General features: G+C 37.4%; 1 protein-coding gene, 1 non-coding gene and 1 pseudogene across 12 annotated transcripts in view; all 3 read left to right on the top strand.

The window, feature by feature from the left end:
* Eml5 (EMAP like 5) overlaps positions 1-15,786 on the top strand; it is a 165,784-nt gene that overhangs the window by 135,277 nt on the left and 14,721 nt on the right. For 9 of the 11 annotated variants that reach the window (XR_012446066.1, XR_012446065.1, XM_074067361.1 and 6 more), the window contains 3 exons: positions 2,449-2,547; positions 6,933-6,953; positions 15,130-15,303. Coding sequence is in view for 9 of the 11 variants with exons in the window: in XM_074067361.1 (XP_073923462.1) it covers positions 2,449-2,547; positions 6,933-6,953; positions 15,130-15,303 (294 nt within the window). In the remaining 2 variants the exon portion in view is untranslated. The remainder of the gene's footprint in view (positions 1-2,448; positions 2,548-6,932; positions 6,954-15,129; positions 15,304-15,786) is intronic. The other 2 variants (XM_074067366.1, XM_074067360.1) reach the window with 2 other exon arrangements.
* LOC109680184 (small ribosomal subunit protein eS21 pseudogene) lies at positions 815-1,158 on the top strand (annotated as a pseudogene).
* Trnat-agu (transfer RNA threonine (anticodon AGU)) lies at positions 10,772-10,844 on the top strand. The gene has a single exon. It is a non-coding gene; the product is annotated as a tRNA-Thr (tRNA).

Below are 15,786 nucleotides of genomic sequence, written 5' to 3' on the forward strand. Positions count from 1 at the left end.
CACCATAGCTGGGATGACAGGCATGCACCAGTGCACCAAGCTATTGGTTGAGATGGGGTTTCTTGACTTTTTTCCCTGAGGCTGGCCTCAAGCTGTTATCCTTCTGATCTCAGCCTCCTGAGAGCTCAGTTTACAAGCATGAACCACTGGCACCCAGCTATGAATTCTGTTTTATTATATAAAATTGCAAACTTCATAAAGTCTCAAAGTTGGAAGTAAAAATAAGTTATTTAGTCCAAATGTTTATAGCTTTCCTTCTAGTAGTTTCACTCCAATGGACAAAGAGTGGATGGATTGAGGACTAATTCCCCTCCCCTAAGTAGTACCAATCACTAATATGATCTTTCTCTTTTGATTTCCTAAAGAAAGGAATTCAAAATCACACAAAATCTGTGGCAGTTTTGTTTTTAGTAATTTGGAGCATTTAAGAAATGCTACTTAGAAACTCCTTTTTAATTGAGGTTGCACATACCCTTCAAAATAATGGGGAAGGGTGAGATAGGACAAGCAAGAGAGGAATGAATGTGTAAAAAACTCATGTTTATGCTTGTAATTTTATTTTGAGTTGTTTGATCCATAATTAATCACTTTTCAAGTGGTCATGGATCAAGTGAGGGTAAAGGGGAGTGTGGCATATACTTCAGTTCTGAGTATTTGGATTCTGCCCAGTTGAGGGTACATTGCAGTGGTCACAGTCTAAGATCTAATAGCCAATTTTTTTACCAAGTTGGTCAACAGTCCAAAGTTAGTGGCTTACTCCTTTAACTGGACTCTCAGCCCTGGAAAGGGCAAAGCACAGTTCACTTTGAGAAGTTTTAAAATAATAATAGGAGCTTTCCGTCCTCACGCTCGTCTTGGAGGCACCAGGCGCGGCTCCAACATGCAGAACGACGCAGGCGAGTTCGTGGACCTCTACGTGCCGCGGAAGTGCTCCGCCAGCAATCGCATCACTGGTGCCAAGGACCACGCGTCTATCCAGATGAATGTGGCTGAGGTCGATAAGGTCACAGGCAGGTTTAACGGCCAGTTTAAGACATACGCTATCTGTGGGACTATTCTCAGGATGGGTGAATCAGATGACTCCATTCTCCGATTGGCCAAGGCTGATGGCATTGTCTCAAAGAACTTCTGACCGGAGGAAATTGTGGGTGTGGAATATTTGTCATAAATAAAGAGGGAGAAGCCAAAAAAAAAAAATAATAATAATAGGAGCTAGGTGCTTGGTGGCTCACACCTGGAATCCTAGCTATTCAGGAGGCAGAAATCAGGAAGATCATGGTTCGAAGACAGCCCAGGCAAATAGTTCATAAGACCCTATCTCAAAAATACACAGCACAAAAAAGGGTTGATGGAATGGCTCAAGTGGTAGAGTGCCTGCCTGGCAACTGTGAGGCCCTGAGTTCAAAGCCTGTGTCACACACACAAAAAGTAATAGGTTTGTTAAATATAAGTGTTGAGGTTTTGTTTTGTTTGAGAACCTGGTATTCATGTTTCTCTATAATCTGGATATAATCTACTGTCCTGACCTCATTTCCCAAGGTCATTTTATCTACTGCTTTGTTTCTTTTCATTACCTCCTGCGTAGACTGCTGTCATAGTCTTCTAAGGTCGCTTCATTGTCAGTATTGCTAGATGAATCATATTAATTCCTTGATGAAAAAGATTTAGTGCCTTTCCACTGACTACAGAATAAATATGAAATATGAATAAAATGGCCCAAATTACTTAATGGAAAATGTTTCTGTGTGACCCTGGTGAATCCTTTACTTTAGGAAACCTAAGCAGAAAGATCATAGGCTAGCAGTCAAAATCTTCCATAATTCTAGTTCCTATTTTGCCTTTCCAACCATATTGCTCACTTCTTTTTTCATGATCTTCCACTTTAGCCAAAAGAGCCATTTATATGCATACCTGACATATCCCTGTCTTTGTGCCTTTGCTTAAAGTGCTCCTCTGCCTACAAGGCTCTTCCCACCTTCACATTTCCAGAATCTGTCTTGGTCTGGCAATGCAGGAGTGCCATATTTCTCATATTTCCACTAGAGAAAACACTTTCCTTCACTGAATTCTCATAGCTTTTTCTCATGTTTATGCTTATAATTTTATTTTGAGTTGAGTGCTAGAAATTAAACCCAGGGCCTTGTTCTGCATGCTAGGTAAGTGTTCTACCACTGGTCTATATCCCTAGCCTTCCACATCATTTTGATCCTTAACTCTCTTGTAACACTTGGTATCTTCAGCTTTGTCTTACATAGTTTATACCTTTCAGGGATCTAGACCTTTAAAACTTCTTATTCTTTGCTATCCTTATGGTGATGTGTGTACAGTAAGTACTGAAAAACTATGTATTGAATAAACAAATAAGAGTAGTTTATTGTACTAGATAAGTACATTTGATTTTTTCATCTTAAAGTTTTCAAACTCAATTTTCAAATTCTTTCTTTATAGGGACTCAGAGTTTTTATCAGGAACATAATGATGACATTCTATGCCTCACTGTAAATCAGCACCCCAAATTTATCAACATAGTGGCAACTGGCCAAGTAGGTATGTTTCTATATTTTAAAAAGAAAAATTTGAAACATTGATTTTGTTCAAATAAATTTAGTCTCCTAGGAAAAACTTTAAATGTAATATACTTGTGGATTGTTCAAAATCTGTCTACATAAAGCACATACCTAATTATACCATATAATTTTTTTCCAGGTAACTTTCTCTTATTTACTCCCATTATCTGAGTTAGTTAAGACAATTCACAATTTTAAATAATCTGTTGCATAGTGGTTGAAATAGTTGGGTATAGTCGTTTAGCAGGAATTTCTGGTTATCAAAAAACGTTTCATTAAGTAGTACTAAGTTTCATTAAAGCAGAAAGGAGGGATTTCAGGAAGAAATGGCAAATAAATAAATAAAGTGGGATGCAGGGAGAGCCAAGAAGTAACTAGACCAGGAGGAACAAAGCCATGTTTCAGCAAGGATGAGAGCAGACAGAGAGCTCGTCTGTTTCATGTTGGTAAACCCCTTTTGCCATTTTTTTTTGTCTTAATATTGATCTTATTCACCAACTGTTTTTGAAATACATCTGTGAGTGTCTTTTTTTTTTTACTTCTGTGAAAAACTTAAGCAAATGCCAGAACTCTACAATCGGAATAGCAGATCTGTTTAGGATGTACCTATCAATCAGTGAGTACTATGAATACTGCAAAATAGATTTGGTCAGTCAGATCGTCATAACTCTTGTATAGCTTGTAAAAGTTATTGAACTCATTGGGTTTGTTGAATTTCAGTGGGCCATGATTGCTAATCTAGCTTTCTAGATGTCTTTTTTCCTTGAATAAGAAAACTGTGCTTTTCATATCTTCATTTGTTATGAAAGTACAAAGTTGGTCAGTCAGGAACTTTTTCTCTCAGTTGCCAGGTTCTATAGCTGTGCCACATGTAGCCCTTGTATTTTTCCTTTCTGTAATGTTTTCCACTTTAAAAAAAATAGACTATTACATCACTCATTGTACACAAAAAACAGTCTAATCTTTATATAGGAATGTGTATGTCTAGCCCTTATTTGTGCTATTATTTGAAAGTAAAGTCTTGTTTTCATTGTGCACAAGGAATTAGGCTCATCTCCTCGAGTAGTAGAGACTATGTTAATTTAAGGAACACCTGGCTTAGTGCTTTCTTGGCACATAAATATTGCTCCATTTTATTGAGTAAATTAATTTACTCAATAAATGTATTAAACACCTGCCATGTGCAAGGTAGGTATGGGGAATAGAAGTGGCTCAAAAAAGACAAGAATCCCTGATTGATGGAATTTACTTTCTGAGAATAGAATTCTTTCATTTCCCAGCTTTGTTCTTTGTTCTTCTCTTTCTCTTCCTGTATTAAACAACTTTGCTTACAATAGTGATACAGTTTTCTCTTTCAGTTAAGAATTGTCATGGTCATAATCTTTCAGGAATTTGGCCCTTCAGTTTATTTTGGAAGGCAACAGTATAGGGAATGTGGAATAGCTAATTATCTTCCTCCTCTTTCCAAGTCCAGAGGTGAATTTTAAGATAGTGTATGTTGCTATATGCCTTGCCCTACTTGTTCCTGTCTACAAAGTGGATAACAAAAATGATTCACTGATGGCTAGTTAAGTATAAGAGATTCAAGGGAAGACCAGAGAATGAGGAGGGATACTTTTCTTCTGAACATAAAGATTAGTACTTTGTTGTCAAACTTAGTTAATACCCACAGGGCACAAAACACCTCAGATTGCTTGTGGTTGTTTTTGTTAAAAATCATGTAGACTATAGAGAAAATGCAGCATTTGATTTTTGTGATATGTTAGCCATTTATATTCAGTCTTTCTTTTTTCTTGACTAGAATCTTAACATCCCTGGACCAAACATATCATTTTATACAGTCTGTTATTATACACTTGGCCCCCACTACCACTTTATACCTAATGAAGTAGTCTAACCTATCCTAGAAGCTCACTTATAAAGTAGTTCTTTTGATAGAACAGAAGCCGATCTATTTGTGATTGCAACTCACTGTTCCTCATTCTTGGGGTACCTAGAACATCTAATCACTTATTCTTGTGACTTTATCTTTGAGATTAGGAGACAAGTATCATATTGCCACAGTACTAGTACTTCTTTTTTAGAAGGCCCACTTGTGTATCTTCCAACTGCATTTCATGGGACAAGGTGCACGTGAGAGCAATGGAATTGCTTTTCATGGAGGAGCCTCCGTCTCTAATGGACCATACTTTGAGTAGTTGAAATCTGAGAATCTGTACCAAATGGTCCTGCTTTGGGGTCTGCCTGGTCCTTTTAGAGTCTGTCCCCCCAGTAGCAGATAGCACAACCAATTTGCACACTCTTGTGCAATGGAATTTTGGGATTCCAAGCTAGAACAACCATATGTCTTAGTCAGTTTGGGCTACCATAACAAATACTAGTCTATGGTATTTTTAAAAAAACAAATTTATTCCTGACAGTTCTTGAGATTGGAAGTCCAAGATCAAGGTACCAATGTGATTGGATTGTGGTGAGGGCCTGCCTTCTGATTTACAGATGGCGTTATTATAGCTTCACATGACAGAGACAAAGATCTCTTCTTATCAGGACACAGATCTCATTGTGAGGGCTCTACCCTCATGACCTATGATGTCCCTACCTGCTAGTATCACATTTGAGATTAGGGTATTTATTTGTGAATTTTGCAGGGACAGAAACATTTACGAATTTTGGAGGGACGGCACAAATGAACTTTCACGGCTCTTGTATGGAATGGAGCGGGGGGGGGGGGGGGGCGGAGAGTGAAAAGATTGATTTACACTGTTCTGAACTCCAAGGAGCTTTAATTTGTGCTAGTCTTTATAGGAATGTACTCATTAAGATAAAAGAGTAGAGCTGCCTGGTGCTAGTGGCTCATACCTATAATCCTAGCTACTCAGGAAGCAGAGATTAGGAGATCATGATTCAAAGCCAGCCTGGGTAAATAGTTCATGAGACTCTTTCTCAGAAATACCCAATACAACAAAGGGCTGGTGGAATGGCTCAAGTGGTAGAGTGCCTGCCTAGCAAGTGTGAGGCCTGAGTTCAAATCCCATTGTGGCCAAAAAAAGAGCATATTTTTAAAATTTTTATTATTTTATTTTCATGTTATTGTTGTCCTGGGTATACATTGTAACATTTTACAAAAAATTTACAATGTATCTTACTTCCTCCATCATTTTCTTTTATCTTCCCTCCTCCATCTTGGAATAGTATCAACAGGTCTCATTTTTCCATTTTCATTCCTGACTACATATTCACCCTCCTACATCCTTTTCTTACCTTCTCCCCCACACCAGATTCTTCTTCTTTTTTTTTTTTTTGGTGGCATGGGGATTTGAACTCAGGGCCTCTTAATGCTTGAACCATTCTGCCACCTCTTGGTAAAATTCTTATCTTGGTTGGTGACTAAACTATTCAGGCCTGTGATATTTCTACCTTCATCTGTACCCTTGTCCCAGACCCTGTGGTTTTCCAAAAACAAGCCTGATCTCCACACAAATACTCAATCTTTCAGTCAGTCTTCATGTGGCCTAGTTTCATGTCCTTCAACCATTTGGTGGTTATGAGAGCATGTTCAAAACCAAACATGGTATTTCCTGGGTGGTCTGCTCAAGAGAGGCAAGTTGTTTTATTCTCTCTTTCTTCATCTTCCAAGTCAACATGCTGTGGACCTTGTAATCAATATGGCCTTGAAATCCTTATTTCATGTGAATATAAGGCTTGACTGATGCAAAAACCATCACCTATCTCCAGCGGATGCCTAAAATTTTACTTCTTTCTTGTTAAGGACTGTCACTTTTTAAAACTTTGTTAATAGGCATTTCCACCACAAATATAATAAGCATAGGCTTTCAGATTTTCTTTCTTGGATATCTTCTACTCATATGTAAACTCTTTTGTTACAAGACAGAACTTTTTTTGTTTCTTGAGTTACATAGTAACGATTGCTGTCACTTCCCTCAGAAGGTTCAGCTCTAGATCCAACTTTTCCCTGCAAACAGAGAGGCATTGAAACTCCAAAGGGCCTAATCCGCAGTGCATTTTATTAACCAAAATTAGAGTCGTATTCATTTAAATTATATCAGTATAATTTTAAAAGTTGTTATAATTAAAATTTCATGTACCTCATTAAATATAATGAAAGTATTTTTATCCAAAGAAAGACTAGAAAGATCACACATAGAATGTTAATATGTGTAGATAATTTAAATGAGTGACTTCTTTCTTAGTTTACTCAATTTAATGTAATAAACTAACTTTGTAAATGGTATTTTGTTATTTAAACTATTTTAGAACTATTTTATGGAAATTGGGTTTTACACATTTCACTGTTAATATTTGTTATTTGTTGATAATTATTTTTCTGTTGCTTTTCTATTATAGGTGATTCAGCAGACATGTCAGGTAAGGAAAATTGGAACATTTTCTGTTATATTGTTTGGTAATGAAGTGATGAGATGTTGCGCTTACGATACTGAGCTCAATCTTCAATAATAGTTTTTTTTTGTTTTTTTTTTTACTATAACCTGTTTTGACATTTTTAGTGTGCCTAGAGCTCTTCTAGTCACCTTGCATATATTGCCTCAATCATCACAAGAGTTCTGCATGGTGGGTACTAACTTGCTAACATTGTGTAGCTGGTAAAAGTGGAGGAGGGAGGGGCTGAGGAGTAGCTCAGTGGTAGAACATGTACTTAGCATGTGCAAGCCTCTCTGAGCCCAGCACAAAATAAGGAATTAAAACTCAATCTTAAATATAAATCAGTAAATTTTGTTGCCTAAGGATAAAGCTTTTTGAAATACATTTTTATATACTATCTCAATTAATATATGTATTAGTAGAACAGATCAGTTAAAAATTTAAAAATAACTTTATTTTGAACATTGGCTTTATGAATTTAAGAAGTCATTAATAACGTATAGTCACTGTTTCTAGGTATTATATTAAATAGTTTTTTTCAGTTTATGTAATATAATAAGATTTAGCAGTTTGAAACCTGGACATGGTGGCACACTCAGGAGGTTGAGGCAGGAGGATCACAAGTTTAAGGCCAGCCTGGGCTACATAGTGAGTTCCAGGTGGGTTACCTAGTGTCTCAAACAAACAAACAAAAAAAGGAATTAGTTTAATAAGAGAATATTCCTTAGATATTATGTCTTTTTCTTCCTTTCTTCAGGATGAGGTATAATTTTGTGCTTTGACTAATCAACTTATTTACTCAACACAGAAGGCAAGGTCTTTGATGTCTTGGTTACACTTAACAGCAGGGGTTAGCAAACTGTAACCTATTGGCCAAAAGTGACCCACCATCTGTTTTTGTATATCCCATAAGCTAAAGATACCTTTTACTATTTGAATAGTTAGGAAAAATCAAAATAAGAATAAAATTTCATGACACATGAAAAGCACATGGGATTCAGATTTCAGTGTATATATAAATAAGGCATTGTTTGGCATAGCCATGCTCTGTTATTACCATCTATGGCAGTTGTTGTGCTCTAATAGCAGGATTGAACGGTTGGAACAGAGATTGAGTATGACAATCATCACTTGGCATACAAGTCACAGTGGCACAATTATGACATCACAGGTTGTAAGCACTATGTGTATGACTGTACCACGACATTTTTTAGCCAGTGCATCGCCATGATGTCAAAAGAAAGGGGAAAAAAGAAGGGTGTACTTTGATGTCATACTTTTCAGGCATAGTGAAGTATGGATTATGTTATCAAATGAGATGGTAAAACGTTGTGTTTATTACAGATTGACACTATAACCATGCTAGAAGAATGCAACATGTACCAACTTTTTGGTGTATATGGTTAGAGGGATCACACCCAGGGCTTCATGAGTAATAAGCATGCACTTTTCCATTGAGCTACATCAATATGTTCACACCAAGCTTTGTCACAGTATTCCCAGCTCAGAAAAATCAAAAGTTCCCAGCAACAATCAGAAAAATTAGAAAAACTTAAACAATATCTTATCAAAACAAAATTTTTTCAAAAAACTAAAAAATGAAAATGAAGCTACAATCAAAATAAGTTTATATAATTCATTTGGTAATCAATCAAGAAAAGCTGCTTACCAATGATGAGTTAATTAAATCTTACTCGATTTTAGTAGGTGAAGAAAAGTATCCATAGAAAATCAGTTTGTTTGACTGTTGCCTTTTGCAAAAACAGTTGCTAAATAGTTGAGGACATAAGAAGCAGCAGCAGTAGTCAGTTAAAAATAATACCAAACAAATAAAGGCAAGTGATTTTGAGTGAATTCCCTTGGCTCTTGATGGGCTAACAGATATTGTTGGTACTGGCCAGTCATTCACAATGCTGAATTTGAAAGAGATAGGAGAGTTGATATCTATAAGTAGTTTCCATACAACTATAAAAGGTAGTATTTTCAAGGAAGATAAGAAAATATTAATTTAGTACAACTTAAGGTGGTTCTACTAAGGTACATTGCAACCAATGTAAAAGTGTGTGTGAACCAGAGACGTAGTTGGATAAATCTACAAAACTTGTAAAAGTTTAAGCTAGTTAAGTATTATGGGTATTTGCTATTTTATTCAGGTAGTTTGTTTAAAATTATTTTACCTGTTATCAAACGTGAATATTTTGCTTTTACGTGTCAACACTTCATTTGCTTTCAGAGTTTACCATCAGTTCCATGAATGTATGTTATAGATAGAAGCTGAATATTCTAACTTGCCCTACCATATAGCAATTCAGTGGTTTAGCTGTGGTAAAGTTTTCTTGCAATTTTTGAACTCAGAGCCCAAATTGAAATTTTTGTGAATGAGAACTGCCCTCAAACACTATATTGAATATTGAATGACTTTGGAAGTTATTTTTTGTTGCAGACTTGATACTGTCTTTTAATAAATTCAACTTGAAATTATAAGGTAAACAGCATTTGTGTGAAATTTCATTAAGGTCATCGTGATAGTTAATAGTTGAATCATAAGTAGTGGAAACTATACTATACATTTCTCATGTTGTCAAAAATTAAATAAGACATGGGGTCCTCACTCCCACACACATTTGTCCCAACTATATTTTCTGAAACTACAGTTCCAGCAGTACTTTTTAGGTCTCAATGCAAGTGCAAAGAAAATTTCCACATTTCAAAAATCCATTTAATACAATTGAGGAACTTCCACCTAACCTCCAGTTTAAAGTGACCGTTCTGCAGTGCAGTACACATTAAAGGCAAATATCAAGACAAGACTCTTAGGAAAATCTTCTAAATACATTCCAAGCAGCTAATATTCTCAATGAAAATAGTATTACCGTGGATTGGTATCAGTATTTGGCAGTACCTATGTGTGTGAAAAGACATTTTCAAAAGTTAATGTGTAAAATCATATGAGAAACAGATCAGCGTTAACAGATGAATTGTTTCAACCAATTTTAATGATAGAGAAGTTTGACTTTGAACACCAACTAAGTGTTATCCTCCCCGCCCCTCTCAAAAAAGGTGTTTTGCTTCCTTTCCAACTTGGGCCCAGCAGAATGGCTCCCACAAAGGATGGTGAAAAGAAGGGCCATCTGCCATCAACAGGCTGGTGACTCGATAATACACCGTCAACATTCACACTTGTATCCTTGGAGTGGGCTGTGTGGAGAAGCTCCTTCTTAGGCACTCTGAGATCTGAAAATTTGCCATGAAGGAGATGGGAACTCCAGCTATGTTCATTGATACAGGCTCAACAAAGCTGTCTGAGCATTAGGAATAAGGAATGTCGCATATTGTATTCATGTGAAGAAACATAATGAAGACAAGTTTCACCAAACAAGCTCTGTACTTTGGTGACTTGTGTCCTGTTGCCACATACAAAAATCTTCAGACAGCCAGTGTGGGTGAGAACTAACTGCTAAGTGAAAATAAAGTTATAAAACTGCAAAGAAAAATTATTATTCTTATTAGATCTGAATTACAAAAAAAAATTTACTCTGAATTTTATCAGTAAAATTTTTGTGGAAATTCTTATTACGTAAGAACTTGCATAATATCTTTAGCTTTATTACTTGACCTTATATAGAAGTAGTTTCATAACTACTGCTCTAGAAGGAGACAGAGAATGTACACGTACTGGTGGTGTAGCTCAAGTGGTTGAGTGTCTGCTTTGTGAGCATGAAGCCCTAAGTTCAAAAAAAAAAAAAAAGGAGCCTCCAGGGTCCTTTGTCTCTGACAAAGTGATTTTTTTAGCTCTGCTTGCTGGGGGTGTGGCTCAAGTGGTAGAGCATCTGCCTAGTGAGCACGAGGCCCTGGGTTCAAACTCCAGTACCACCAAAGTGATTTCAGATCTCTACGTCTAAACCGAAGCTAAGAATTTGGCACTTTCGATCCTTGAGTCATACAAAGAAGAAAGTCTCCCCTTGGTCTTGATTAATATTTGTTGTAGAAAGGGAGTGTCCCATCAGATGGATTTAGTGGGTTTCCGGTGGCCCTCTGCAACAGAAAAAAGCCACTTCTGCAGCTCCCCTGTGTCAGGGCCAGCCCAGAGCATTGTTTCCCCAGTAAGGGCAGCTGCATTTGTGGTCATTAAAAGGCCACAGGAGCAGTTGAAGTTACTGGCTTCCTTATTCTCATCCAATGGGGGAAAAAGGAAAAATAGCCTTTTGAGAGCCATGAATCCTTCCTGTTAGCTGACTGAATCATTTTAGGACACAAACCAGAGCCGTGCTAAGCAGATACCAGGGAATACCATGTGGTAGACAGCTTAATCTGGGTCACTGAGGAAATTACTGTGGCCAGGGATGGGGTAGGGGGTTGTGGAGGGTGGAAGTTTTGCCAGAGCACTCAGACCCACCAGCTGAGCATGCAGCGTGTTTCCCAACCTCACTCACAAAACAAGGGAGAGCAGTGGATTCCTAAATAAAGTTTGGAGCTTTATGAAGAAAAAAATGAATAAATGCTGGGTGTGTAACAAAGAGTTGTCCACTATAAAGACTAAAAGGCAAAATACAATTTTTACACCAAACGGCCTATATTAAAATTTTGTTTTAAAATACAGTTGTTTAGGGTTGGTGGTGTAGCTCAAGTGGTAGAACTCCTGCCTAGCAAGCAGAAGGACGTACTGGGGGAAAAGAGGGGTTTTATCCAGATGTGCATGTCTGCGAGACTGAGGCAGAAAGGTCTTGAGTTGGAGGCCAGCATAGGCTTATAGCAAGATCCTGTCTCAAAACAACAGTAAAAATGCTGCATTAGGGAGAGGGAGGGGGCAGGGGGCTTGGGGAAGCAATGACTCAAACAATGTATCCACATGTGAATAAACGAATATAATTTTTTTTAAATGCTGCATTAAAGGCAAAAACTAGAGGATAAAGAGTTTCCCTTAAAACTTTGATTCTTATGAGATCCAGCTGGTAATTTAAAGGGATCTTTCTGGCATCTCTGAACAGGAAACAAAGATTTAAAATGGTTGTGAAAAGTTACTGGGATTGATTTCCAAAGATAGCTGGGTGTGGTGAAGAGAGCAAGAAGGGAACCCTTGGTACTGATGTCAGGCCACCTGTGCTGGCTCACCAGCTGAGAATTAGGGAAAATCATGAACTTTTCAGCCTGAATTCGGGGGAAATGCCTGCCTGGAAAGTAGGCATTTGAAAGTGTGGGACAAAGGCTAGGGTGTAGCTCAGTGGTAGAGCATCTGCTTAGTATGTACAGGATCCTGGGTTTAGCTGCCAGCACAAAGAAAAAGAGTAAGGAAAGTTTTCAAACAGAGGCTCACTGGTGGCTCACACCTGGGATACTAGCTACCTGGGAGGCTAAGATGAGGCCAGCCTGGGCAAAGTAGTTTGTGAATCCCATCTCCAAAATAACCAAAGCACAATGGACTAGAGGTGTGGTTCAAGTAGTAGAGTGCCTGCTTTGCAAGCATGAAGCCCTGAGTTCAAACCTCAGTCCCACCAAAACCAAAAATGCTTAAAAACAAAGTATGAGATGTACTGCCTGCCATGATAGGCACTTAATACCTCGTGGCCTTCTGGAAGGGAAGGGGAGGAGTAAATTGTATCTATTACCTGAGCATCATGAATGATTGTGTTCAAATGGTAAGAGGAAATGTATTTAATAAACATAATTTCATCTTTAGTAACTTAGAGGGCTGCTGAGAATTTGCAGTAATTTTTATTTTAAATGCTGTTATGTTTAGAATAGTCTAGACTGGGTGTGATAGTGCATATCTGTAATCCCAGCAATGGCAGGATGCAGAGATAGGAGGATTGTGGTTTGAGGCCAGCTGGGGAAAAATTTGGTGAGACCGTATCTCAAAAATAACCCAAGTGTGGTGCCTCACATCTGTAATCCTAACTACTGGGGAGGCATAGGTAGGAGGATTGTGGTCCAAGGCCAGCTCTGGCAAAAAGTATGAGACCCTATCTGAAAGACAAACTAAAAGCAAAAAAGGGCTGGGGGGCAGGTGGGCAAGATTCAAATAGAGAGCTTGCTTAGCAGACATGAAGTCCAAATACTTCAAGAAATAAAAAGCAGTCTAAGAGTACACCAATCCTCTAGCCACATACCTGTAGGTTGTTCCTGCTGTCAGCTTCTTGCTACCTCTTATTTTTATAAAAGCACAAGAAGCACAGGCACTGGGGAGCTAGCTCAGTGGTGAGCACTTGCCTAGCATCTGCAAGGCCTTGGGAATCTGTTGTCTGTATTTGCATTTTTGCAAATACACCATGTGAACTTCACAGAGGTGCTTTTTGTAAACATATATAAAATGTTTAAATAATATTCATTGGTGCCAAAAACTATACAGTGATATACTAGTGTGTGTGTATATATATATATATATTTATTTTAAATTTAAGCTATCTAATATTTATTGAAATTAAATTCACCCACTGTTTGGAAAAGGGAGGAACAGGGATTTAATGGAGGGAAGCTTGTTCAAAGTATGCAGTACATGTGTGGAGTTATCACAGTGAAACCCCTCATGCTAATGTATACTAATTTAAAATTTAAAATGTTTGGAAATTAAGTTCACCTGTACTTCAGGGTACTTTGACTTTTAATGAATAAGGAACATTCTGGTTTTAGTCCTGTACTTAAAATTACCATGATAAAATTTTCAAACATATATAATCTATCTTACTGGTAAGTTTTTACGTCTCTTTCCTTGTAGTTTTGGTATGTTATGGATGCATAAACCTGAACATTTTCTACGTAATGGTATTCAAGTTTAGGTTGTCCGTTTCATTTAAAGAATTCTGAGATTTATCATTGTATACTCTGAATAGCAGATGGTGTAAAATGCCTAAACTTATCAGAATCTTTTTTAGAGACAACATTTCTACCTCAAATAATTTAAGTCAGCTTTTCTTATTTACTGTTTCTCTGGTTTGTAATATTTACAACACTGATAACTTGAAGCAAATGCATTTTAGTATTTTGATTATTTTATTAAAAGTACTTATGTTCTGAAACTGAATTAGCTGCTGAATTGACTTACTCATTTTGTAGAGTGCAGCTTATGAAAATAAGATAATACAAAAGTATGCTATTTTAATTTGAAAATACAGAGAACTAGCTGGGGATGAATTCAGTGGTAGAGCCATTGCTTAGCATGTGTGAGGCACTGGATTCAGCCCCCAGCACTGCAAAAAAAAAAAAAAAGGAAAAAACTTAAGTAAAAATAAGCTATAGAAAGAATAATGTCTTTTTGAAAAGATTAGCTGTTTTGCCTTTCCCATGAAGTATTGTTTTTTTTTTTAAAGCGATCTTACAAACTAATATGTAGCTTTCCCCAGATATCTGTCTATATAATTGGACATTTGTTTTGAGATTCATGCAGGTGCTTTTCCATTTACTGCTTTGCTCAGTTGCACTGCTTTTCATTTCTCTTTCAGGTAACATCACTGTTGAATGTATACTTTTTTTTTTTTTTTTGGTGGAACCAGGGTTTGAACTCAGGGCTTCATACTTGCAAATCAGGTGCTCTGCCACTTGAGCCACAATGCCAGTCCATTTTTGCTCTGGTTATTTTAGAGATGGAGTCTCACAAATTATTTGCCCAGGTTGGCCTCGAACCTCGGTCCTCCTGATCTCAACCTCCCAAGTAGCGAGTATTGCAGGCGTGAGTCACCAGTGCCCAGCTTGAATGTATACTTGTATTTAGCATATTTACTGTGCTAAATGTGTATAGGTCTCCATATAATTATATAAAGACTGAAAATGTATGTAAAACATGCCTATTTTTCCCTGCTGTTGTTGAGGATCAAACCCAGGGCCTTGCACATGCTCTGTCATTGAACTCTGCCTCTAGTACCCAAACATGCCTTATTTTTGTATGAGTTTTTAATGTTACGATTGCCTGACTTGCATGTCTCAATGCCTTTTTCTCAAAAGTGCTATTTGGAATACAGCCTGAAGAAGTATTCTATATTTTTTCTTTTTCCTTATTCCCCTTGCCCTTTCTTTCCTTTTTAAAATTTAATCTTAACTGTGGGCTGTCTTTTGTTAACTGCAGATCATCTTTGGTACATATCTTTCCATGTTTCAGAGATGGATATGTATCAGATTTAGAGATGGAAACATTTAGATTCATTACTTTTGGATTTTTATCTTTATTTAGCTACAGCCCCTTCTGTCCACATCTGGGATGCAGTCAACAAGCAGACTTTATCAGTACTACGATGCTACCATTCAAAAGGTGTGTGCTCAGTCAGCTTCAGTGCTACTGGCAAACTGTTGCTGTCTGTGGGACTAGACCCTGAGCACACTGTTACCATCTGGAGATGGCAGGAAGGTAGGGTTCTGTTTGTTTGTATGATTTAAAAAAAAAATAGGAGGGTAGTATGAATTGTGTATTTAGTATTTGCCTTAAGTTGATGATGAAACCATTACAGCACATGTCATTCAGCTCATGATACAGTAGACTTGTTTCACCTTTTTTTTAGTACTGGGGTTTGAACTCAAGACCTTGTGCTTGCTAGGCACGTGTATTTGTTTCACTTTAAAGCCCAGTGAAACCATAGCTCACAAAACATAAGTTAACAAAACTTATCAATATTAAAAATGATTTACTGGCTGGGCACCAGTGTCTCACATAGTTACTTGGGAGGCAGAGATCAGGAGGACCTGGGTTTGAGGCTCCCATCTCCAAAATAACCAGAGCAAAATGGAGGTGTGGCTCAAGTGGTAGAGTGTGAGGCCCTAAGTTCAAACCCCAGTCCCAACAACAACAGCAAAGATTCACTGCTATTTCCTTTCACTATGTGTCTTGGCAAAT

This window comes from Castor canadensis, chromosome 3 (assembly GCF_047511655.1).
Source record: "Castor canadensis chromosome 3, mCasCan1.hap1v2, whole genome shotgun sequence".
Classification (NCBI taxonomy): Eukaryota; Metazoa; Chordata; class Mammalia; order Rodentia; family Castoridae; genus Castor; species Castor canadensis.